Below are 22,846 nucleotides of genomic sequence, written 5' to 3'. Positions count from 1 at the left end.
GCACGCTGCTGTTCGAGATCCGTTTGTGCATGTGAACAGATAGTCACTGCGTCCTTCGCATCAGCTGAAACTCCAGATCATTTCCGTCTTCATCATGTGGTGAAGGCGATTCTGTTTCTTACCCCCCTTCATGCTCCTTGTTTTTCTTGCATTCCTTTTTTGCCCGTGGTTGGGTCTCATGCTCGGTGACGTGTGCCACAGCAGCGAGTGCCGCGTGCGGCGCGATGGGCGGCGGCGTGTGGACCAGATCATTTCTTTTGCCTTCCAAGAGTCTTTACGTTTCCTTCTTCTTATTGTTCGTTGCGTTCCTCTTCTGTCTTACTTTTGGGTTACCCGATGTCGGTGCCTCTGACTCGCAGTTCCGCCGTCCGCTGGACATGACCACCCACCCCCTCTCACTGTCAAGGTGTCGTTCTGCGCGTCTTTCCACGTCGAAATCTTCGATGAATTGCGCCTCACTTAGCCCGTTTTCAGTCTCCACTGAAATCCCGACACATGCGCCTCTTCCTTCATCTACGTGTGCACTTTGCCCTTCGTTTCTACTCGTCCCCGTGGCCTCGCCTCCGTTCGCAACAGGCAAACTGAGCGCGGGACATGTAGAGGGGGGCCGACGCGCCAGGCGCCCGGTTCACCGTGCGTTTTCGTTTGCGTTTTCTCAGCCATTCGCCAGCGAAGAACATCGGATAAGACACTGCTGCTATTCGGCTCCTCGGAGTCCTCCAGGCGTCAACAAGTCCGCCATTTCCAAGAGAATCCGGGCAGACGACCTGCTGATCCAGCGAGGCCTTGCCGACACGAAAAGCCAAGCGGCCTCACTTATTCTCCTCGGACGTGTGGCTATATCTGTGCGCGGAAAAGCGCGAAAGAACAGGCAAACGAAGAAATCCACTGCTGAAGGAAACTCGACGGAAACGGACGCGACTCGGGTGTGCAAGGAAGAGCAAACCTCAGCGTCTGGCGTCCACTCTCGAGAGGAAGCAGATGAACTGCAGAGTGCGATTTCGATGCTGAGCCACTCGTCGAAAGAACCCGTCGCGTTCGTTCCTCACCAAGACCGACTCAAGGCCTGGCATCGCGTGATCTCCAGTGGTACGAGCATTTTTTCTCTTTGTGACTGAGATGTGTACGCAGAGAGTTAGGTGCTGCAGAGTGTCGTTCATTGTCCACACAAAGAAGTCACCAAGACGTGGAGACAGAGAGAAACTCGACATGTTGGTGTTTCAGATGCACGCTGCCTGTTTTTATAAGCTTGATGCACCGAACAGGTAGAAACGAGGGCGGTCGATCCTCAGACAGACCTAATAATGTGAGAAGGGGAAAAGTGAGAACCTTACCAGTGAATGCATTTTTGAACTCTGGAAAAGTTCATGGCCCGTCGCCCTCGCCGTCAGTTTTACTTCTGCGAACGCCGCTTCTTTGCGAAAGGTGTATCCCTCTGTTTTTTTCGCCAGATTCGTTGCGCTTCGGTGCACCACACCACACGGGTCTCAAGTTGCGCTGCTCGCGATCCCTTTTTTTTAGGCTGTTGCATCGCCTTTTCCTCCTTTTTTTCTCCCCCCTTCACTGTTGAACAGTTGTGCGTTATACAATGCCGTTTTCAGGACGCTACCGAATTCTCACGAAAGCCGGAGAGGTTCTCCGATTAGATGAAGCAGACCCGCCGTCCGTGCTGCTTCATCCGCAGCCTCGTTTCGTCAATCGAGCTGGAGAAAAACTCGAAGCTTTCCTTGCCAGTCTCTCCTCTTTCTCTAGAGAAAAAAGAACCTACGCGTTTTCTTCTTCGGTTCCTACTTCTTCCTCTTCTGCATTTCCAGCATCTTCTTCTCCGTCGCCTGCATGCCCGTCTGACTTGGTCTCTCCTTCCTTGCGTGCTTCAAAGACTTCTGACCTCGCTAAAATCCCCGTGGTTGGGAGGAAATCTCCAGCGCATGAAGAAGCAGAGCAGATCCAGAGAGAGGCGAACACGAAGCGGAAACTGACAGCGGCAAAGGGTGACAATTCGGAGACTGAGACCGAAGGACAAACTCCAGACGAACGAGGAAAAGAGAGGACAGAACCTCTCGATGTGCTCTCTGAACGAGGACTGGAAATAGACCTCCCAGCTGTGCAGCAGCGGGAGGAAGGCAGCGAATGTGAAAAGGGAAAAGGTTGCCGAGAAAACACGGCTTTGCAAGTAAATGTGCAGAACTTCGAAGAAGAGAAACGAGAAAAGTCCGCTTCGGGAATCTTCTCTCTCGAGGGAAAAACAGTTCTCGATGTTGGATCTTCGACAGGCGGCTTCACAGACTGTTGCCTGCAACGGTGAGTTTTTTTCTTTTTTGACAATTCGAGTTTTTTTCAAAATCACAGAAATCAATATTTTTCATGGATTGGCGTCCGAGTGGTCAATATTCGTAGACTGTGGATCTGTAGAATTCACCGTCGCTTTTTCCAGTCCGATTTAAGATTCGAATAAAACAAGAAAACTAGCTGAGATGTCGAAAGTGCCCGTTCCCCGTGCTCCCCTTTCGCGGTTTCTGTTTTCACGTTTCCGACTTCATTAACTTCCAAAATTTATTTCCACAAACGTTATTCAGATGCGTGGAAGAGTCCTTGTTCAAGTTGCTGCTCTCACACTCAAGCCGTCCTCCTGTTTAATCCCTGAGAAGACTCACGCAATTTTCTCGCAGTGCCGGAACCCCCAACTGTAGATCCGCGTCCGTTTATCGCGCGCGTTTGTTCACAGTTGTTTTTGATCTCACCATTTACGCTGCGACATCTTTTTCAAACGCGTTCCACTTTCTCGAGCAAGCCACCTCTGGACTCCGGCGCCTTCTCTGCCGGAGTCAAAGGAGCGTTCTTCTTTCTGTGTGAGGCACCTTACACATTCTTCTCTGACTCTGCCGCTAGACTCTTTCGGATTGTGGTCGGGAAAGAGACGCCTGTAAGGGGCGTAGAGACGTAGACTTCATAGTCAGCTGCTTCTCTCTTCGTTTCTGTGGACCCTTTGATTAAAGTGCAGACGACCATGCTGCCGCTTGCTTGAACGTGAGAAGACACTTTTCACAAGACGGTCGAAGCTGTTTCGTTCTCTGTTTCTCCAACTTCTGTTCAGGGGAGTCCACAAAGTCGTTTGTGTCGACGTAGGGAAAGGCGAACTGCATGCAACGCTGCGCTCCGATCCACGCGTGGTGGCCAGGGAAGGCGTCAATGCGCGGTAAGGCTCAACAGAGCTCAGCAGTTTGTGATCAAGGTTGTACATCGTTTTATCCCCGCGACGGAGCGATTCGCCTCTGAGTAGCAGAAAGGACTTTCAACTACTCTGCCTCAAAGCGGACGACCCGCAGACGGTGGCACTGATCCTCCTCGCATGGGAGTAGGGGCTCTGCTAACGGTTGATGAAAGACAACACACCAACGTTCAGACACCTTGAGGCGCCATTCGAGCGAAACCGCAATCGTATTTCTGTAGATCCTAGACTCGGATCAACCGTGCAGACAGACGGACGTTAGGCAGGATACTGACAAACAGAACATCCTTGTAGTTGTACGGCTATTCCAGATACTGTTTTCGCCTCCTGCGCGGGACTCCAAAGAGAGAAACGCGCGGATACAGATCTCCAGGTTTCTTCCGTAGACTCAGTTGTTTTTGCGAATGGAGGGAGAAACACTCTCTCTACATCGCCGGCGTCTTTGAGCTGTGCATGTAAGCCTGAGGACGATGCTGGACGTACATCCGGTTCGTTTTCTCTATAAAAAGGGAGAGGGGAGCGCCCCTTCGTGCTGTCTGTGTTCCGCGGGTTTGACTCAACGACTCTCCATGTTTCTTTCGCAATTCACACAAGCGGGAACAGTGTTTTTGTCTTGCGCCGAGAACATGCTCGACCGGTTACAGCTGAAAACTCCAACGTGTGAGCTGCTGGGGACTGCGCTGATCATCCTTCTTGAGTTCGAGGGCAGGTTCTACTTTGTAAGACTTTGCATCTTTCATTCGACGCTTCTATTCCAGCTTTTGAAACGCGTCAGTCGTAAGACTTCGTTGGAAATCCTCAATCACTAGCAAAGAAGGCAACTGTACTGGAGTTCCAGCACACTCGCGCGACCGTCCTTGGTGACTAGGTGAAATCTCCACATGTCACAAAAGCTTGTGGACGCTATTTTGATTTTCTTGAACATGTCACGAGTTCGATGATCTTCGGATTGCCTCTAAAACTTACGAATTCCTGCACTTTCGAATTTCGTTTTGTCGAGAGTCTCTGCACGACCTGGTGGCTTCCTGTCTCAGAAAGCTCTGCATTGGACACTTGCGTCTTCTGTGTGTGGGAGTACTGTTGCGCGTCTCGTCTTTTCACAGTTGCATGCGTTTTCGCGCTTTCTCATGAACATGCCCATCTCCATGGTTTCCGTTTCAGTTCCTGTCCTGCGTGTCAGAGAGGCACCCGGGCGTGAAGCGTCTTGCGATCAGTAAATTCAGGATTTGAAACCCCAGTGATTCTTGGTGTTTTGAAGACGTTTCTCGGAACGCGTCGTCTAGAGTTTGGTCCCCGGTTCTTCGCGCCCTTGCAGAAATCGTGTACTTGCATTCTTCGTTTTGAGTTGCCAATGATGGAAAGTCTGGTGGCGAAGCCTCATCCCTCTCGCTGAAGCGTTGCGGGGAGAGCCGGGGGAGTGGAGAGCATTGCATGCAATCCGTTTCTCAGGTCTCTCTGTTGTGACTCCTTCAGTTTAGGAAGGGAAGTGAGAGCGAAGGTGCCTTCCATGTACACTTGATCGCTGAGGCCTCGGCGACATTCCACGAGAAATACAGTCCAATTGCATAGTTTTCTCCGTGGTGGTGTTCCTCCTGTTACCTGTACAGTGCTCAATAGACCCGTCTTTTCCTGTGGTTCGTTAGCCGCCTGTCTACAGATTGTTCGACCTCATGTACAGCTTCGGTGAAAGCGAGGTTTTCTGGATTTCTTTATGGTTCTTTACCGCACTTTTGTGCGGGATACTCTCTTATCCAATTTTCTAGTTTCGTCAGAACTGAAGTCAAATCAAGGATCGAATTCCGTCCTTCCTGTTCATTCTGGGAATCGGTTTCTGCTGAGACGTCGAGTCTACTTTAGTTCCTCGTCAAAAGTGCATGTCGACTTATCGGGACTGGTACCTGCACGCTTGCATGCAGTTGTGAAGCTCGCTGTGAGAAAAGAAAGTGGAGGCGCAGAATCTGCGACAGCGTCAACACTTCGAGTTGTATATTCGATGTCTGTACAACAGCGCATGCCTGGTTTCATGTAGGAGACATGAAAGTGACAACGCGTGTGGTAAAGTTTTTATCTCAGGAAACATGCATTTTCTGTAAATGAGGAGCATGCAGAAACATATTGTTCATCGTTACTTCTCACAAGCACTGGGCAGGTGTCAGGGTCCTTGTCCTTCGTAACTACACTTTGCGGATTCCTGCGGTCTTTGTGAAGAGCTGGTTAAATAATTTTTTTGACTGCAGGACCCCCTCTCATATCCGCATGAAACGCTTGTTGCAACAAGGCGACTGAACTTTATCTGCTGTCAAAGCGCCTGGAAAGAAGGACACACATGTTTAGCTGCAGATGTGTGAATTGCAGGTATCTCACCGCCGCGGATGTTGGGCAGGAAGACTTCGACTGCGTTCTTGTAGATCTTTCTTTCATTTCGCTGAAAAAAGGTAGAGCCGTTTTCCTGCAAGCAGACTTTCTTCCGACTTCTACAGCTTAGGGGTCGCTGAAAATAGGGATTTCTGCCGGTTCGGCCCCAGTAGGAGTTTCCACCGTTTCATCGTGTTTTGACGGTAGACACGAGCGGACTATGGATCTTCTCTCTCTCTGTATTCTTCCCTCGTCTTTCCGATTTCGAGTGACCTTCTCCCTCAGACGCCTCTCATTCTTCTCGCACTTGCCGATCGCGTCCAGCTTCCCTCACCGCAGTCTTCTTCTGGTGTGGCTTTCCTTTCTTGCCTCCTGTGCCGTCGCGCTGAATTCGCTGTTTGTTCTTTCCGCTCGTCTTTGCGTTGCTGCTGCGCGGACTTCTCCAAACAGTGCCTCGCTCTGGCAGTCACCTGACACGCACTGGCCGGAGAAGAACGCGCATGCGTTTGGATGACAAACAGAGCGACGACAGACAGAGCGGGTCGCACCCATTCGCGAACGAATGCGTTCGACAGGTGCTCGCCTCTAAGCCGAGTCCCCGTTTCTTCAGCAGCTGCAGAGAACCAGCTGGCCGCCAGTCTTTGGCGTCACTCCGCGTTGCTGTCGACTCGAGTCCTGGGTGGCCGGTCTTTCTTTTGAATAAAGAAAATACATGAAGCGTGCGAAGTTCGCTCTCCCCCCGACGGTCTCTGTTGTGACTCAAGTTGCGAGTTAGATCCTTCTCTTTGTCAAAGTGCTCCTTACCTTTGCGCATTACGAACTTCCAACGTTGTGGACGACACGAGTCTCTGCATGTAGACGAATCCTCTTCCGTGACTCTACAGAATAACAGAGAGCTGTCGATGATGCGAGCGGCAGGGCACAAGGTTTTCGAGTCACACCACCCCTCCGTGTGTGCATGCGCCGCTCTGGGATGTGTCTTCTGTGTTGTTTCCAGTCCTGGAGAGAGTCTGGACATTTGTCAGATCCGAAGGACTTCTCATTCTCCTCGTCAAACCTCAGTTCGAGGTCACTCCGGTAAGGCGAGTTCCTCTGTGTACACGGCTTTGTATTGTTGCCTATTTTCTACACGGTGCTTGTGCCAGTGCAGCCTCTTCGTTTTCTTCGGTAGCAACAGTGCACACCCGTCAGCGGCAACTCGTGAACTGGGTTCTGCAAAGAGTCGGTCCCCCCTCCGTCCTTTTTCAAAATTGGGAAAAGCATACACGAATGCTGGAGTCTTCGCTCAGTCACCTTTCTTGGCGATCTGCTTTTGTGGAGCGCGGTGCCTTGTTCGCCCTGGTCTCTGCTGGAAATGCGCGAAAAAAACATGAGGAGGCAGTGCTTCCACCTCGCCGGGCATGCCCTTCTTGCCGAGGGGAGATTCAGAAAAAGGGATATCCTGCAACTGTTTTTCAAGTGGAAAGACAAGCTGCACAACACTAATGATACGCACTTTGGCAGTCTCCTCCATGATGATGGATCTTTCTCGCATGGAAGACTCGCCTTGAATTCTTGTTGATCTGGCGGGTGTCGCGGGGCAGACGAAAGCTTTCCTTACGCCTGGTGCGTATGTCCTATCCATACTACTCAGCAGTCGTTCTTAAGCTCGAACCATGTACGTTTGCAGATAATCCATAGTTCAACATCACAGGCGACCGCTGCTCAACCTGGGACTGTATGTTATCTACTCGCGGCCGTTCTGTCAACAGAACCTGAAACACAATTTTGTGCGTCTTCACAGATGCCCAGACACTCACGAAAATCGCGAATCCTTGTCAAAGAGTGATCGTCGTGCGTGACCAAAGGCCTTCGGCGCTCGAAGGTCTTTGCTGTCCGAACCCAAGTTCTGCGTTATTCGAGTTGCTGCAAATGTCTCGAGATTCCGAGAACGGAAAAGAAGGGATTACGAGCATCGGCCTGGCGCCTCTTTCTCCGATTTCTCTTTGTTTTGATGTTTCCTGCGTACACAGACTACGGGGTTCAAAAGTTTTTTTTTTGCCGCGTGTTTGCTACAGGCAGAGGCGTCGCGGTTCAAGGGGGTGATTCGAGACGCGGAAATTCGTCTTCGCGTGATCGAGGATATTCGTCGGTTCTCCTTGGCTTCTCTTCCCGGTTGCGAAGAACTGGTTTCTCAGCCGTCAACTGTTCGTGGCAAGCGGGGTAACACCGAACATTTTCTCGCTTTTCAAAAGGTCGCAAGAAGTTCATCAAGAACACTCTGCTAGTGGGCCAAGAGAACGTCACACTGAGAGAGGCGTGAACGAATGCTGCAGGCACTCTTCTTTGGAACTAGCAAACCACTGAGAATGCAGAGGCTTTTTACCATTTCGACCTCGTAACTCTCGGGCAATAACTGAGGGCTCGGGCGACACTTTGAGCGATGCATGAGGAAGCTTCTTGTTTTTCCAGGTAGAACGAAGAGTGAGGAAAACGGAGAGAAAGAGGTTCTGGATGCCGCTTCTGCCGCGTTTGGGTGAGTGGGTTCTCCAGGGAGAGGAAACCGCATGCAACACCCTAGACAGATGCACTTGGCGCCTTCGTGTGACCTCCGGACACACGTGAAAGGGTCTGGAAACATGGTCTGCGTCACTGGCAAACTCGACGAGCCCTTCCCCTCTCGAATTTGCATTGATTCGTTCACAAGTAGAAAGGAGTTCGGAAAACATTCGTTGGCGAGACGGAAGCGAGCGGTTGAATCCAGCGCTTTCTGCGACGTAGCAGTACAGAAAGGACTTGTCAACCTCGGCTAGGCAGTGTCCGAACAAAAGGAGAGGAACTCCAGTCCCGTGACGCGGAGTCCCGAAACAAGGGGGACCTGCGTAGTGGACTGGCGACGCTCTCAAGTTGTGCGCGCACCTCTGCCGCATTCGAGCTCTTATGGAACTGAGATGCCCGCGCGGTTCTCTGTAAGTGGGCGGACCGTGGGTTGCAGAGCCCTCACTCTTTCTCCCTGAAGTGCATGCACTCTCCCTTCTCAAAAAACGCGGTCGACGACCGAGGACCGACTGTCCTAGCGCCGCGTTGCTACGTCTACTCGTTGCCAGTTTCGGTGACGAAACCACGGACTCCCGGCTCACGGCAGTTAGGCGGAAACGCGCAAAAGGAGCTGGCAAAGTGCCAGTGGCCACGAACACAAGTCACAAAAAAGTCCGACGAAGAAGCGAAGCCCGAAGAATCTCACACAAAAAGCGGAAATCACAAAAGGAGCTCGGTGCAAACACGCTCCGAGAAGCATTCTCGCAAGCACACACATAGCCCGGGAAATATGTGTCTGAACGAGGAAACCTTTCCAGTCCAGACCCTGTCAACGAACCGCAACACCAGGCCGCTCCGCATGGTGTAAACCAACAAACTGGAAACACCAAACAAGAAATGGATACGAGGACGTCTCAGAACAAGCCTACTGCTCGAACGCGCCGAAATGCCACAATGTGTCATGCGAAGGCGCACACTGAGTGAATGTTGCCTCGCACCAGATGCCCATGAATTTAAGAGAAAGGGAACACCAGACTTCTAGGACAGGGGGGCAAACAGCATATGCAGCGCGCAGGACTCGCGGCTCGTTGCGAATTCGAAACGCGCAGTCTCTACGCCCAGACCTCCTCCACGATTCGTCGGCCTGCAAAGAGAGCAGAAAAGCGACGTGAAACAGATTCTCCTTCTTTTGGTTGGAAGAAAAAAGGGGAACACACGCACAGACACGCTTTGTGCATGAGACATCCGCCTCGCCAGGGCTTGTCTACGTCTCGGCACACACTGCCATTCTTGTCCACATATATTCATATAAAATGTACACGTATGAGTATGTAAGTAGATGGATGTTTATATATATATATAAGTAGGTATATATACATGTATGTATATACATGCATATGTATGTAGGTAAGTAGCTGTAGAGTAGAACAGGATGTCCCCGTGTGAGCCCGTAGTACCTATACGACGATCAATGTGAACACGAGAGATTGAAAGCACGAATTTCAGGAGGAGAAAAACTGCCTTAGGGAGCTTCTTGCAGTGGATGTCTTCACACACGTGTGAATCGGTGGCTTTCTTCATGCACGCTTTTATACAGTATGTTTCGAAAACTCCTGAACTGAGGTAGAAGGACATGCACAGAGCCTTGTCTCATTGCTACCACGGAAAGCGAGAGGATGGAAATATCTCATTTGATATGGACGGCGACCCGGCGACAGCTAAGCTTCCCGTTTCATCATTTTCCTGTGTTTCCTAGTCCCACCCCTTTCTGACTCATCTCCTCTTTTCCCTTGGGTTGATTCGTGTACCCTCCGCCTTCTGCCCCCGAGAGAGATGCTGCGCGTTTCACTGTTTTCTGTTTTTGCCCTCCTCACTTTTTCGGAGATCATGTACGAATGCGTTGCCTCGCGCTTCGTCGCCCCCCAACGTTTCCGCCGCTGCGTGCGCGAGAGTCTTCGTCACGCCTGCTGCCATTGCCGTCCGGCTGCACCGAAGAATCGAAGGACACAAAAATCAAAAGCCAGCAGTCCAAGAAGGGGATTCCAAAGCAGTGTCGACGGACTCACGTTCAACCACGCAGAAGGCCGTCGGCGATGCGCGCTGTGTTGTCCCCCGCCTGTGGACGCGTCAACCGCGAGTAGGCCGAACGGCATGCGGCGGCGACTGTGTTGCTTTTACTGTCAAGCATATTCGAACCATTGGTGACCACGAAATGCCAGTAAAGACGACACGGACGTGATCGAGAAACGCCTCCGCGCTGCGTCCAGCGTCATGGCATTCCTTGCGATGAACTCGTTCTCCGCAAGACCCACTGAGTTTCGCACATTATGGCTTTGAAGGCCGCACCGCAGAAATGGTGTTTGCGATTCGATTTGAGGAGAAGGAAACATTATGAGTATTTGAATACTTGAAAACGTACTTTGGATCCTTCGGTTTCGGGATAAGAGGAGTCACAATTAATTTTTCTGCATAAGCTTTGACCCTTTTAAAAAGCCGACGAAACGCACTCACCCACAAATGTACAACGTTGCCTGCTGCTCTTGCAACAGTTGCAGCACCAAGTTCCGCTGTTCGGCGATTTTGTGCTGGACGTACGTCTTCGGTTGCTGCAGCACCGAAGAGCAGACGTGGATTTCTAGAACTGTAATGAAATTTGGAAATTCAGAAAAACACGGTGCTGCGTCCTGAACCCTTTCGTCGAGAAAGCTTTCGCGTCGGCCCTACATTGGCGGCGAGACCCAGACAGATATACAAATGCCTTTATAAATGCATGATGCAAATGCATATAGCTACAAATACAAAGAGACCGACATTTGCATACTGCGTCTTGACACGTTTTTCCATGTAACCTTGTGTGTGGAATACAGTAGAGGAACCGGATATCAGACCGAACTGGCGACAGATGAATAACTCATGATACGTACGCGTCCTCTGGCACCGATACATGTGTACACGCTTTACGCATGCGAACTGTAGGTCTTGCTTGGAATGCACTTGCAGGACAGCTTCTGGAAACGCACGAAAGACCGGACTTCTCCGACGAGGCAGCGACACTTACTCCCGGCTCGCGCGAGAACGCAAGGAAAAGGTGAGTCAGGAAGTGCTTCTTTCCCTGAGATTCTTCAGCTGCGTCCTGCCGGGCTTTGTACCGCAGCAGTTCCTCGCGATAGAGGAAGTCTTTGTTTGCTCGCTGGCATCCAAAGAAAAGAACGACTGGTGCCAGCCAACCGCCGAGGCAGGCGAACTCGCGGAGAAAGGCGATGAACGGGGCGATGCCTGGCAGCGCGCAAAGCGGCACACGCAGGCGATGACATGAGAGAGAAGACACGCACGACGAAGGAACGAAGGTGCAGGACGGGGAGACTCCTGACACCGGACACAGATTGGAGCGCGAGAGAACCAGCATGACAACAAAGTCTACGCAAAACCCAGAACAACGCGGTAAATATTCCTCGCTGCGAGATCAGGAACGCCCACAGTGACGAAGAAGAAAACGACTCCGGACGACCCTTAGCACCCAAGTTTCAGTGACACCGTCCGAGCAGGGAGACACAAAGAAGAGAGGCAGGATCTCGAAAACTCCCATGTTCTCTTTCGACGCAGTCTACTCGGATTGCGGCGCACAGCGAAAACTCAAAAGGCGAAAGTCGTGAGGAGAAAAACAAGAAAAAACCTCAAATCGTGTCCCGAACCCCACGCGGTGAGCTCTGTCCTGGACAACCACCTCTGCTTCGGATGAAAGTTATTCCAACGCCGCACACAAGATTTGAATTCTCCAGTCCACGACGACAGGAACAGACGTTTGTGAAGAAAAGAAGGAAAGGGAACCCTCCACGCCTCGTGAGCGTCAACGGCAACGCACAGATAGGTATGACGCATCAGGGAGGACTATTTAGAAGCGTTGGCTGAGGCAGACGAAGCAACGAAGCGGGGACGGCTAGCTGCGCTGCACAGATTCCCTGCCTCCTCTCGAAGCCTCTCACATCTGCACAAAGGCTGTTCGTCAAAACCGTTCTCGAAAGAAGTGGAACTGGGGAAAACTACCACGACGGCGCCCCGGTGACCAGTGCCTGCAGACCCCTCTCTCACCCGGAGAAGGTGTTCCTGCGTTCCTTTCTGCCCTGAAGAAGTCTCCTACCTGTCCCTGCTGCCACCATGATGATGGGCCTTTTTACGTCGGCAGGGAGTCGAAAAGACGAAGGTTTGATGAGCGCTTTCAACACATCTCCCGGACGCAGTTGCTGTGTAATAAACGACGAACAAGCTCCGAAGAAGAGGCGATCTTCCTGATGAAAAAGCGGCCCGCGTCGCGCGGAACGCACAGCCGAAGAACTGCCGAAAATCTTGAAACCTAGAGATCCAAAAAAAGAAAAAAAACTTAGAAGGCGCCTGCAGAGTACGACCTGACAAGCGCTGCACCGTGCCAGCCTTACACCAAAAGTTTGACGCCTTCTTCACTTACACCTGAAAGGTTCTAGGAACCCTGTAGGCAAGGATATCGTCTTGCGAAAGTAAACGTTCGTGTCTGATTTATCTGAAAACGAGAACTCTATGCAGTTGTAGTTGTCATTTCCACTTCTCATTGACTAGGTTGCTATATCGAAGACACTCTGGTTTCCTCTTACAGTTCCATTTCGCACAGGCAAAACACAGACGCACACAGAGCTTCAGATCTTTATGTTTCCGGTTCCTGTGCGTGTATCGTCTAAAAAACTCGGAACATTGGGAGAAAATAAAGATCCAGTATGCCCGCTGAGAGCCTATTCGCAGTGTGACGTAGTAGTGGAGGCTTGTTTCGCCTTCGCGAGCGAACGTTCTGCTCTCGTCGTCTCGCCTCTTTGACACCCAACTTTGAGGAAGACAACAACTGATGAGAAACACAGAGACTGAACGCGTGGAGCTTGACAAGTGAACTCGAACGTGGATGCACAGAGAAGGATGTAGATCCCTTCAAAGTAGAAAAACCACGTTCTTCTTATCACGTTACCACAAAACATTGCCACCGAAGCGGTGAAACCTGGACATGGGAAGATCCAGTGCACTTTGCGTTTTTTCACTAGACACTAGTCAGCGTTGCCTTCGAAGGAGTGCTGTCACCCGACAGGCAGCGAGTAGAAATCTCTTCTTCGGACACACAGCACAGCTCTCCTTCTCCTCCCCCGTCCAGTGCGTTGTCGCGGTACAGTCTACAGAGCAAGCGGCTTCCGGCGCCTTCAAATCCGACCAACGGGAAGGAGGAAAGCGTCTCTGCGAGAGGGCGCGCTCAGCTGGTCTCACCTCTTCCCTGTGTGGACAGCCCCCACGGGGGTCTAAGGCCTTTCAGACTATAAGCTCGGTATGGAACCCCCCGACATGTGTGCACGCAGCGGAAACGCTTTGTCAGTCTACATCGTCAGTTCTCGCAGAGGTGGAGCGTCTCGAAGCCTCAAACGTTGAACTGACACTGCCAGTCCAGAGAACGTGCAGTCGACCGCCATGTCCCCCCGTGGGGCCAACAGAAGAGACACGAAGCTACAGAAAAAACTGGCACCTTTTGACGAACGCAGCGTCCAGAGGAGAACAGCCAAGAGCCTAGAAAACGAGAAATCGGCCTTTGCGCACTAGACACACGACTGCTGCTCCCCCGCGGGCGTGAGACAGGCCGCCGTCGGCTGAGAGCGCCGAAAAAAGATGAGAAATCCGGAAGTCGGAGCGAGTGGCGTAGCACACTTTAAGCGAAGATCTCCGAAGAGGACAGCTTTCCTAGACATTTACAATTAAAAGTCGTGTCCTGGAGGGCCAAATCCTTTTCGTACTCAAAAGAAAAGAAACTCGAGAGTCCCACCTGTTTGATCCGGCACTTTTCAGCAAAACAGTCTCATGAAAATTGGTCGTTAAAGAGGAAACAAAGACATCTCCCGCTTAACTGACGAACCTGCCTCAGGACGATCGAGAAGAAAGGGAGATTCCCCCCGGTCGTCGGGTGTTCTGTTGCTCGCGTTCTGAAGTGAAGCCTCTAGCCCACCATGTACTGCGAAACGTCCGTGCAACTCACCCCGTGGTGTACATAAGGATTTCTGTACAGATCGTATTTATTTGTAAAATTGTGCTCCAAGAAGTAACGGGTTTCCAGAAGAAACCAAAAACGGTAAATACGTATTCAAACATCATCTACATATAAAGCAGACGACTTGGAATCATCATTCTACCGATAACGGACTGTCGAGGTGAAATATCAGTGTCTGTACCAGTGCCGGATGCCTAGAGAATCAAGAGAGATGATGACAGAATACATCGCGCCAGAGTTCACCGTGTCAAGACTGGAAGATCGGGAAGCGTGGATCGCATGCGATCCCTTGTTCTCACCATGTTCTTCTAGACGCGCCGTGGTGATCGCCAGACTCTCTCTCTGCTCAGCCACCAGGCCCACACACAAGGCGACTGATCGCGTCCCTGTCTCTCTCGCGAGCGCCTTCGGCGACGAGGCAATAGTGTACGCCCGCGGTGCATGCGCGGCGGCGAGGAGAGAGAGAATTAAACCCAGTTCTTGAGTTGAAGCCGCTTCCTCGTCCTCGTCAAGCGCGGAGGAAGACGAAAGACGAGGGAGACGAGGGCGCGAAAAGGAAGGCGCAAGCAGCGGAAGAAGTTCGCGCAGCGAAAGGAGAGGTGACCTCACGCAGGCTTCGTACGCCTGCTGCGCAGCCTAGGAAACACGGTCCCGAAAAAGCAAAGCAGGTGGATGGAGACACGAGGAGCAGTCAAGAGAGCGAGAGAGGCAGACAGGAAGAAAGAAAAAAAAAGAATCCACTGAGAGTAAGAAACAACGAAAAGGAAAACGAAAAACCGAAAAACTGAAACGTATATGTAAGTACACAGGCGCACATGTAGGAGACGTGTATGCATTTACACAGCAATATACATATATATATATATATATGTATATATATATATGCATGTATTATATATGCGTGTATATATGAATAAAAGGGAAAGGGAAGCAGGTACAGAGTCGAAGCCACAGAAGGTAAACTGCTGTTTGCAGGCTCACAGGCTCGTCGCAGAACAGGCGCAGCCACTGGGTTCGTTCCTCAGGGTCTTCGATCCACAGCGAGAGACAGGCTGCGGCGAACTTCGGGAGTTGGCCGGTCAAGTTGGAGAAAAATCCCAGCGCTTCCTGAAACGCAGGGCGCCGCAGACCATGGGGCAAGCGAGTGTCAGCACGCGGCGGAGCGAGGCCGAGGGAAGCAGAAATGACCGCGAAAAACAGCATGGAGAGAAGGCTAGAGAGTGGACGGCGAATGCGTCGAAGAAAACGAGCAACGCCGCGCAGGAAGACGAGACCCCAGAGCAGGAAACGGAACAAAGAACAGAGAGTGAACGGCCGAGAACGAACAAGGGAGACAGCAAAGAGGAACGTGGAAGAACGCGAAGCACGACGCAGAGGTAGAAACCGGACTGGACCACCAGACAGCACAGTGCGACAGGCAGTCACATCCGAGACAGAGAGAGAGGGTGAAGGAAGTGAGGGCAAGAGAAGAGAAACAGGGAACAGCGGAGAAGACAACAAAGACGAGAAAGCAAACATCGGGGGTGCGACTTTAGAGTCGTCTGCAATTCTTTCGTTTCATTCTCGAACTGGAAGAAAACAGTTCGTGGCGCGTCGGGCGCTGCGCTTGAAAGGCTTGAAGACCTCTGTGCCCCTCATGCAGATCATTCAAACGCATCTTCGTCGCTTCCGCAGCCTCTGGCATGTCCGCCGGCGCAAGGCTCGCACAAGACTGCGGTCTCCAAACGACTCAACATGGCAATCGATTCGCCTCTCCCCTCCTCGAGTCAGTCACTTCTCAGCTTCAACACGAACCTCAACTGTGCATGGAGTTGGGAAGGGAACAGCGTAGCTCAAAGCAGGAGAAGAAGAAGGCGACGAAGACGAAGAGGAAACAGGAAAGGCAGACGCAAGGGCAGCCCGGCTGGGGACCCAGTGAACGAAATCGTTGAGAGCGACGCCTTGTTCCTTGAATCCGAGGAATGTGTGCCACCAGGTGATCTGTGAAAGAATGCAGAGAACCAACAGCATCGAAAAGCAAACCCACATACAAACACACAGAGGACTTACACGATTCGATTGAAAGGCCTTCCACTCTGCATCGGAAGAAGCCTTCCTGTCTCCACGATCTTCCGAGGTGATGAACGTACTGCATGTATGCATATATATCTATATCGATATCTATATCTATATACATATATATATATATATATACATATCTATATCTATATATATCTATATCTATACATATCTATATCTATACATATCTATATACATATCTGTATCTATACATATATATGTATATATCTCTCTGTATATAATGTGCGTCTCACCTCTTCGGCGGTATTTTTATGCAAGCAGTACATGTTGTCTGCTGCACGGTACTGTACAGCGGGGCAGTCTGTGAGGTCGAGTTCGACTTCAACAGTACTTTCTTGTGGCGCGTCGGTTCTCCACGGTTCGCCCGGTTCCTTCTCTGTTTCGCTGGCGGCAACACGGTGCGCACAGTGCGACCCTGCGGCAGAAGCGGAGGAGAAGGTGACTTGCTGACGGAGTTGTCGGACGCTGTTTACAGGCAGCGCATGCATTTGGAAGAAGAGCTTTGCGCTGGTGCCATGAGGCGCCTGGGCGAGCAAGGAAGGCAAGGAAGGCAACGACTTCCCGGCGCGCCCAGCGGCTTCTTCTTCGAGGCGCCGCTGCTCAGCCAATAGACGCTCGCGAGAAGGTCCGACCATGAGGCGAAACGGGGCTTCTTCACCTGCGTACGGAGAAGAAAAGACGCGAAAAGCGAATGAGTGGGGACGAGAAAAAACGGCTGAGAGAGAAGGAGCGAAAGAAGAAAGAGACGTCGAGAAGAAGAGAAAGGGAAGGAAACGGATGAGGAGAGAAAGGAGAGAAGGAGAGAAGGAGAGAAAGAGGAAGAGGTCGAGCGAGAACAAAGATTCCGAAGAAGCGACTGGACGCAGTTCGCCACAGAACGCTCGGGAGCGAAGGAGGGGGGCAAGGAATCGGGGAAGAGAACGAAGGAGCGCCACAAAACAGAAATAAAGGCAGACACAAGCACTTCGGCTTTAGGGAAGGAGACATCGCATGTATTTCTTGGAGGCAACATCTGCCTTGACCGTGAACTCTGAGCCGTGTGATGAGATAAGAGAGAGAGAGACTCGAACACACCTGGCGAGAGTTGGGAGGCTACGAAGCACAGAGTACATCTACCAAATTGTTTCGTCGCCGGTGCCGGAGGAACAACTCCGGACGGCGTCCGTGGCTTGTCTCTTTTCAGATCATCCACTTAACTCGTTCGCGTTTCTTACCGCGTTTCGCCCAAGAGGCGACCCGCTTCTCGAGTCGCTCCACTGCAGCTGAAGAAAAGGACGAAAGAAGGCCACAGAAGGGGGAAGGGCAGGTGAAGCTCGCCCAGAGAATCGACAGTGTTTTGAACGAACGACGGCAGAGTCGAAGCGGTTGACGGAACAAGTGGAAAGAAAGCAAAGAAAGCAGAAGGGGAGAGAGGCAAGCGCATCAACACGATGAGAAAGCAGACCATGGAGACTGAGGAGAAACAGAGGTGAGGAGAAAGCCAGAAAAGAGTGCAGCAGCGGCCGAACACAAAACCGAGACTCCCGACACCATGGACGAAGAGGAAACGGAACTGAGAGTGTAGAGGGAGGATCCGAACAACGAAAGACAGGTAACTTTGTAAGAGAAAGCAGAGACTCAGACAGCGAGTGCGGGAAGCGACCACGGAAGCCGATCGCTCCGCCGGTCACTCAAAGTCGAAAAGACTGAGTAGAAAGGACAAGAGAGACGCTAGAAAAGAGGGAAGGACAAGAGATCCCACCTGCCCCACGGTGTTCAGACACCCGGGCGACGCAGAGGTGTCTCTTGCAAGCGACAAAAGGGACAAGGGAGACATAGAAGGAAAAGGAAGGAGACGACCAGGAAAAGGAAAAACAAGGTCACGACCGAGAAAAGGAAGAGCAAGAAGATGGCTGAGCAGAGACACCACGAATACGTCATGACGAGGCTTTCAAAAGAAACCGCGCAACAAGACACCACAAGAAGATTTGGGAAACGCAGAATCGCAACCTGAGGTGTAGCCCTGAACGTCAGCTGGAGTGGACGTGAAGAGTAACGACGATTCGCTCCGAAGTCGACCAGCATTTTACAACTGATCACAGTTTCGTCTCTCACCTGTCACCGACTGGGCGTTGTGTTGTGCGTTCGCCAATGATGCCGCAGAGGAGAACCGCGACAAGTCTTCCCTTGTCTCCTGTTCGAGACTTTCCGCTGAGCGTGCTGCATGGTAGCCTTGGAGAGGAGAAGAATCGCCTCGCCGCTGAGGGTCTGCGTCGAGCTCCGGAGTTGACGCAGTCGACGCCTCAGGTGTACATACACCTGACAGCGGCGGGTAGGAGACCGGCGAGACGGGGGCGTCGCCGCGGACTTCTGGGGTCGTTCTCATCGTTTCTTCTTGGAGAGCCGTTGGATCTGCAATGCGTTTCAGAGCAGGGAGAAAGTGGGCTTGCCTCCACAGGGCGAAGTCCGCGTCAAGGGCCTTCGCTGCGTCTCCCACTCCGAGGGGGCAGAGCAGACGTAGAAGCGAAGAGGACGATGACGCATGCAGTTCCCTTTGTCGCTTTTCAATGAACTCCAACATCTTGAAGGTTCGGCGGCCCATGCGGTTGAACCGTTCGTAGTCGCTGCTGCCGAGCCCAAACACGGCGCACCAGCCTTGCATCGCCGGAGAAGGCGTCCTCCCTTCTCGCAGATCTTTCGTGTACCTTTGAAGCTGGAGAACAAGACAAGCAACAGAACGAAAGAGGTGTAGACAGACACAGGGAGACATGCGCGTATGGTGCTGTGAAGAAATACACACACACATATGTATATATATATATATATATATATATATTTGTACGTATACGTGAATGCATATATGCACGTGTAGAGTTAGAACTGGAGAAGCTTGCTCACAGAACTGCAGAGAGCAGTGTTCTCCGGAGAGAGGGGATAAGCAGGAAGTGAACAACTCAGAGGAATCGTAAAAAGAGCAGAAACCACGCGTCCTCCACGAGGAAGACTCGGGAAAAAGCAGGAGAGGAAAGCAGAGAGGGCAAGACAGAAATATATACATATATATATATATATATATAGATAGATAGATAAATATATAGGTATATATGCATTACAGGGGGGGACAGATCCAAAAGAAGAAGATAAGGAGAGAGAGAGACAGAGGCGAGGAGAGAAATAAAGAGGAGCGAGAGGGAGGTCGAGATGGAGAGACAGTTGGAGAGATCAGCGTAGAAGGCGACACGGAGACAGGCAAAGGAATAGATGGACGCGGATCCCAAGCGAGGTGACGCGAGAGTTTAGAGGTGAAGCTGAAACCTGGGAGAACGGCAGCTACAAAGGGGGAGAAGAAGGAACAGTCAGACGTCGAGTTATTCTAACGGAGGTAGAGAGAAGGAGAGGGAGAGAGGCAGAGGAGAGAAGGTAGAGAACGCAGACAACAGGGGCAGACGCAAAAGGGTGTGCTGCGAAGCAGTGGACAGAGAGGCTTCAGAGAACGGCGAGCAGCTCCTCCGTCGCCGCAAGTCGACGGCGATCGTAGTTTACCTCGCAAAAGAGACACCCGTGAAGGAAAAGAGCGAGGAAAATAGAGATCCCTCGGGAGAAGCGGACCGGCAGAGACAGCGAGAAGCGAGAGGGCAGATTCGAGAGCAAAGGAAGAACAACTTATGGTGAGGCCTTACCCATTCGAAGAAGCCGCGTGCATTGTCTGTAGGCTCGCCTTCTCCGTGAGTGGCCAGAACGAGAACTTTGAATTGCTGCGCCAGGAAGGCATCTGGGTCGAAGTCCTATGTCCACCATAAAGCAGGAAGAGATCAACAAGATCTGACCCCCAAAACGAGAGACAAGAAAGCTCCACTGAATCCTAAATCGCAACACAACGCTAGACAGCCACAGGGAGTCTCGAGTGGGTCTATGAAGACACACTCATATGCTCTAACGAACACAGACATACACGCATCTAGAGCAACAGGCTATGCTTATACACAGATGCTTGAAATCTGTTTACTCTTTATATACATACATATCTATCTCTCTCTATCTATGTATATGTATATATCCTCATACGAACATATGAATGAGCATCGTTTTTTGGCTCCGGAGAGGTGGATTTGGATGTCACGTTGGCTTTTCGAGGAGGTCGTCGACTGTTTTTCTTACTTCGAGATCGACGACCTCGACATGTTGGAGTTCTTCGATGTCTTGAACGACTGCGCTGGCGAGTTCCTCGCTGAAGGCCTCCGCCGTTCCCGACTGACTCCCGAAGTAGACGAAGAGTGTGTCTCTGCAGCTGAGCTTCTTGACGTTTCCGTCGCCCAAAGGATCCGCGCTTCGCTCTTCAGCTTCGCCTGCTGAGGCGCCGGCGCGCGTCTGCGAACGAGGGGAAGCAGCGTCTCGGCCGCATCTCCGGATCTTCTTTGGAGGTCTCAGGAGCACGTACAGCGCAGCGGCTGTCCCCAGGGCGACTCCAGAAAGCAGGAGGAGCCGGCCTGGAGTCTCAGTGAAGAAGCCTGACATTTTTTAGCAGATCCCGGTCGAAACCGAGCGACGCAGGAGAGAGCGAAGACTGAGGGAAACCAAGGAGAGAAAAGAGAGAACGGAAAGGAGAGAGCGAAGACGCAGAGGGAGACGACGAAGGAGAGAGAGAAGAAGAGAACAGAAGGAGAGGAGGAAGAAGAAGCGAGACACCGGAGCGTCAGCGTCTCTTTTGTTGTGGGGGAAGAAAGGAGAGAAATGAGAGTTGGAGAGTCAGAGCGTCCTCAAGCGTTGAGAAAAGGAAAGAGGGAGAAGGTAGAGGAGGAGAAGAGAGAGAGGGAAAGGCGTAGGATTGGAGGAAACGACGCACAAAGTGAGAGAAAAGATGGAGAAAACAGATGCAATGGTAAGATGACCTAGCTAGCGCATGCAGATGATGTCGACGACACAAAAGCGGCACAGGGTCTGGCGCGTCGCAAGCGACCGCAGTTTTAGAAGGTTTCTTTCTTTCCCCGGCAATTTTTGATTTTTCCTTGACCAAATGATAAGTGATGTCGTTCTTAATCAAGTGCAAGGGAGAACTGCATGTTCTTGTGCTCTCGCTTCGAAAAGCTGCGTCCGATTGCGGTCGATACAAAGTTGCATCATACAGTGAGTGAAAGCTGGTTGGCACAGAGGACTTGAAATTATGTTCCGCTTAGAAAGTTTAGTTTCCTTCGGTTCGAAGTTTTGAGGCTTCTGTCGCCGACTCAATGATCGAAGGTTTCTTCACTCCGGACTCCTCGTTCACGTGGACGCCGGTGGTGACTCTTGGAGGGGAGTGCTTCTCAGCTGACCTTCTGGGTGTCTTCGAAAGAGCGACACAACCTTCTCTCTTCTCTCTCGGTTCTTCTCTCTCCGCGAGACTTCTTCGCTCGTATTAAAGCGTTGAAGTACTGCATTTTCTCGAAGAGCACGGCGAGAAAAGTGGAGTTCTTTCAAGAGCCGTGCATGCGACTCCGTCCAAACCGCTGTGTCCGCTCATCGCAGCAAGAAACGAAAGACCGCGTTTCAAGGGCAAGAGAAATGAGGAAGTCAACCGGTCAACCAAAGTGCCTCCTTTCCGTGTTGAACGGAGGAGGTGGAAAAAAACACGAGACCGCGACCGCTTTTCACTCTCAGCCTGCGTTCCCGGCAAAACAACTCACAGGCCGGTACCGAGTTTCCCCGAGCTCACCCGACTGTGGACTTCGAACGAAAGCTGAAAGCGTCTGATTCTTGAACTTGTCACATTGACTTTATATTATTAGAACACTGTCTAAAAGAGAAGTCTTGACGTTCTGCACAACCGTGCCGCATTTCCGACGTCCTTATGAGGGCGGAAAAGCAATTTACCCTCTAGCCAATCGACCATTCCCGCCCTGTGCGGTTTATTTCTCAGTCTCAGGCTCTGTATCTCGGCATGTTCAACAATGTGAAGTGACGGAGTATTGCTTCAGTTGTTAGCGCATTGGCATCGCACGCAGGCAGTCTTGAGCTGTGGTTCTTGTTCACGGCAACTAGGTGACACCTCTCACTCTGAACTGCAGTTAGATTGTTCAACGGCATCTGTTAATCCTGACTGTCACTGCAGCTCTGGTGAGCCTCTCGGGACATTGAGTTATCAACCGCGTAGCAAAGGGAACACTCCTTGTCGATCCGGCATCGCCGCCGAACTCGAATCAGATGCTTTCGGCTTTTGACACAGCCCCGAATGGTACTGAGAAGGACGAGAACTCCACCGTGAGTATGGGAAAAGCATACGTCAGCAGCGTTCTCTCGAAGTCTTTGTGACAGAGAAACAAAATGCGATAGACTCTGTTCAGAACGCGAGACTCGGATAAAAAACTGGCGGCTGTCACATAGGTGTTGACTCAGACGGGAAGCTCAAGGGCCGGGTGTGAGACGTTACGAACAAGAGATGGAGACAGAGATTTGCCGTCGTACTTGGAAGAGACTGAACGTAGGTGTTTCAGAGAATCAGCTCAAGTGTCCATATCGAGAGCAGGACTCGCTGCCTGACGACGCGTCGCCGAAAGGCCTTGCGGTGGTGCGCAAGTAGTACAGCGGGGGACCCGCTGCCGCGGGTGGCGCTGGGCGACGGCGCCCGTGTTGTCAGGCGTTTCTCGAGACTCGTAGTCCTCGTCAAT

The 22,846-nt window shown here is 51.6% G+C and overlaps 2 protein-coding genes across 2 annotated transcripts; one reads left to right on the top strand and one right to left on the bottom strand.

Moving 5' to 3' along the window:
* Window positions 1-3: 3 nt before the first annotated feature.
* Window positions 4-7,439, top strand: TGME49_219620 (hypothetical protein). The gene is made up of 4 exons (XM_018779849.1): window positions 4-1,089; window positions 1,602-2,301; window positions 3,095-5,664; window positions 6,582-7,439. Exons 1-3 carry the CDS (start codon window positions 225-227, stop codon window positions 3,198-3,200), a joined length of 1,671 nt encoding a protein of 556 aa, XP_018634796.1. The 5' UTR covers window positions 4-224; the 3' UTR covers window positions 3,201-5,664; window positions 6,582-7,439.
* Window positions 7,440-7,539: 100 nt separating this feature from the next.
* TGME49_219630 (flavodoxin domain-containing protein) lies at window positions 7,540-21,063 on the bottom strand. The gene is made up of 13 exons (XM_002370674.2): window positions 20,364-21,063; window positions 19,886-19,990; window positions 18,321-18,918; window positions 17,441-17,488; window positions 16,460-16,884; window positions 15,942-16,127; window positions 15,129-15,254; window positions 14,447-14,783; window positions 12,240-12,452; window positions 11,160-11,377; window positions 10,613-10,707; window positions 9,976-10,085; window positions 7,540-9,245 (listed from the first exon to the last, which is right to left on the bottom strand). Exons 1-13 carry the CDS (start codon window positions 20,718-20,720, stop codon window positions 9,214-9,216), a joined length of 2,850 nt encoding a protein of 949 aa, XP_002370715.1. The 5' UTR covers window positions 20,721-21,063; the 3' UTR covers window positions 7,540-9,213.
* Window positions 21,064-22,846: the final 1,783 nt, after the last annotated feature.

Source organism: Toxoplasma gondii, chromosome XII (assembly GCF_000006565.2).
Source record: "Toxoplasma gondii ME49 chromosome XII, whole genome shotgun sequence".
NCBI classification, from domain to species: domain Eukaryota; phylum Apicomplexa; class Conoidasida; order Eucoccidiorida; family Sarcocystidae; genus Toxoplasma; species Toxoplasma gondii.
The sequence above is the reverse complement of the archived record's forward strand: the minus strand, read 5'-3'. Positions and strand labels throughout refer to the sequence as shown.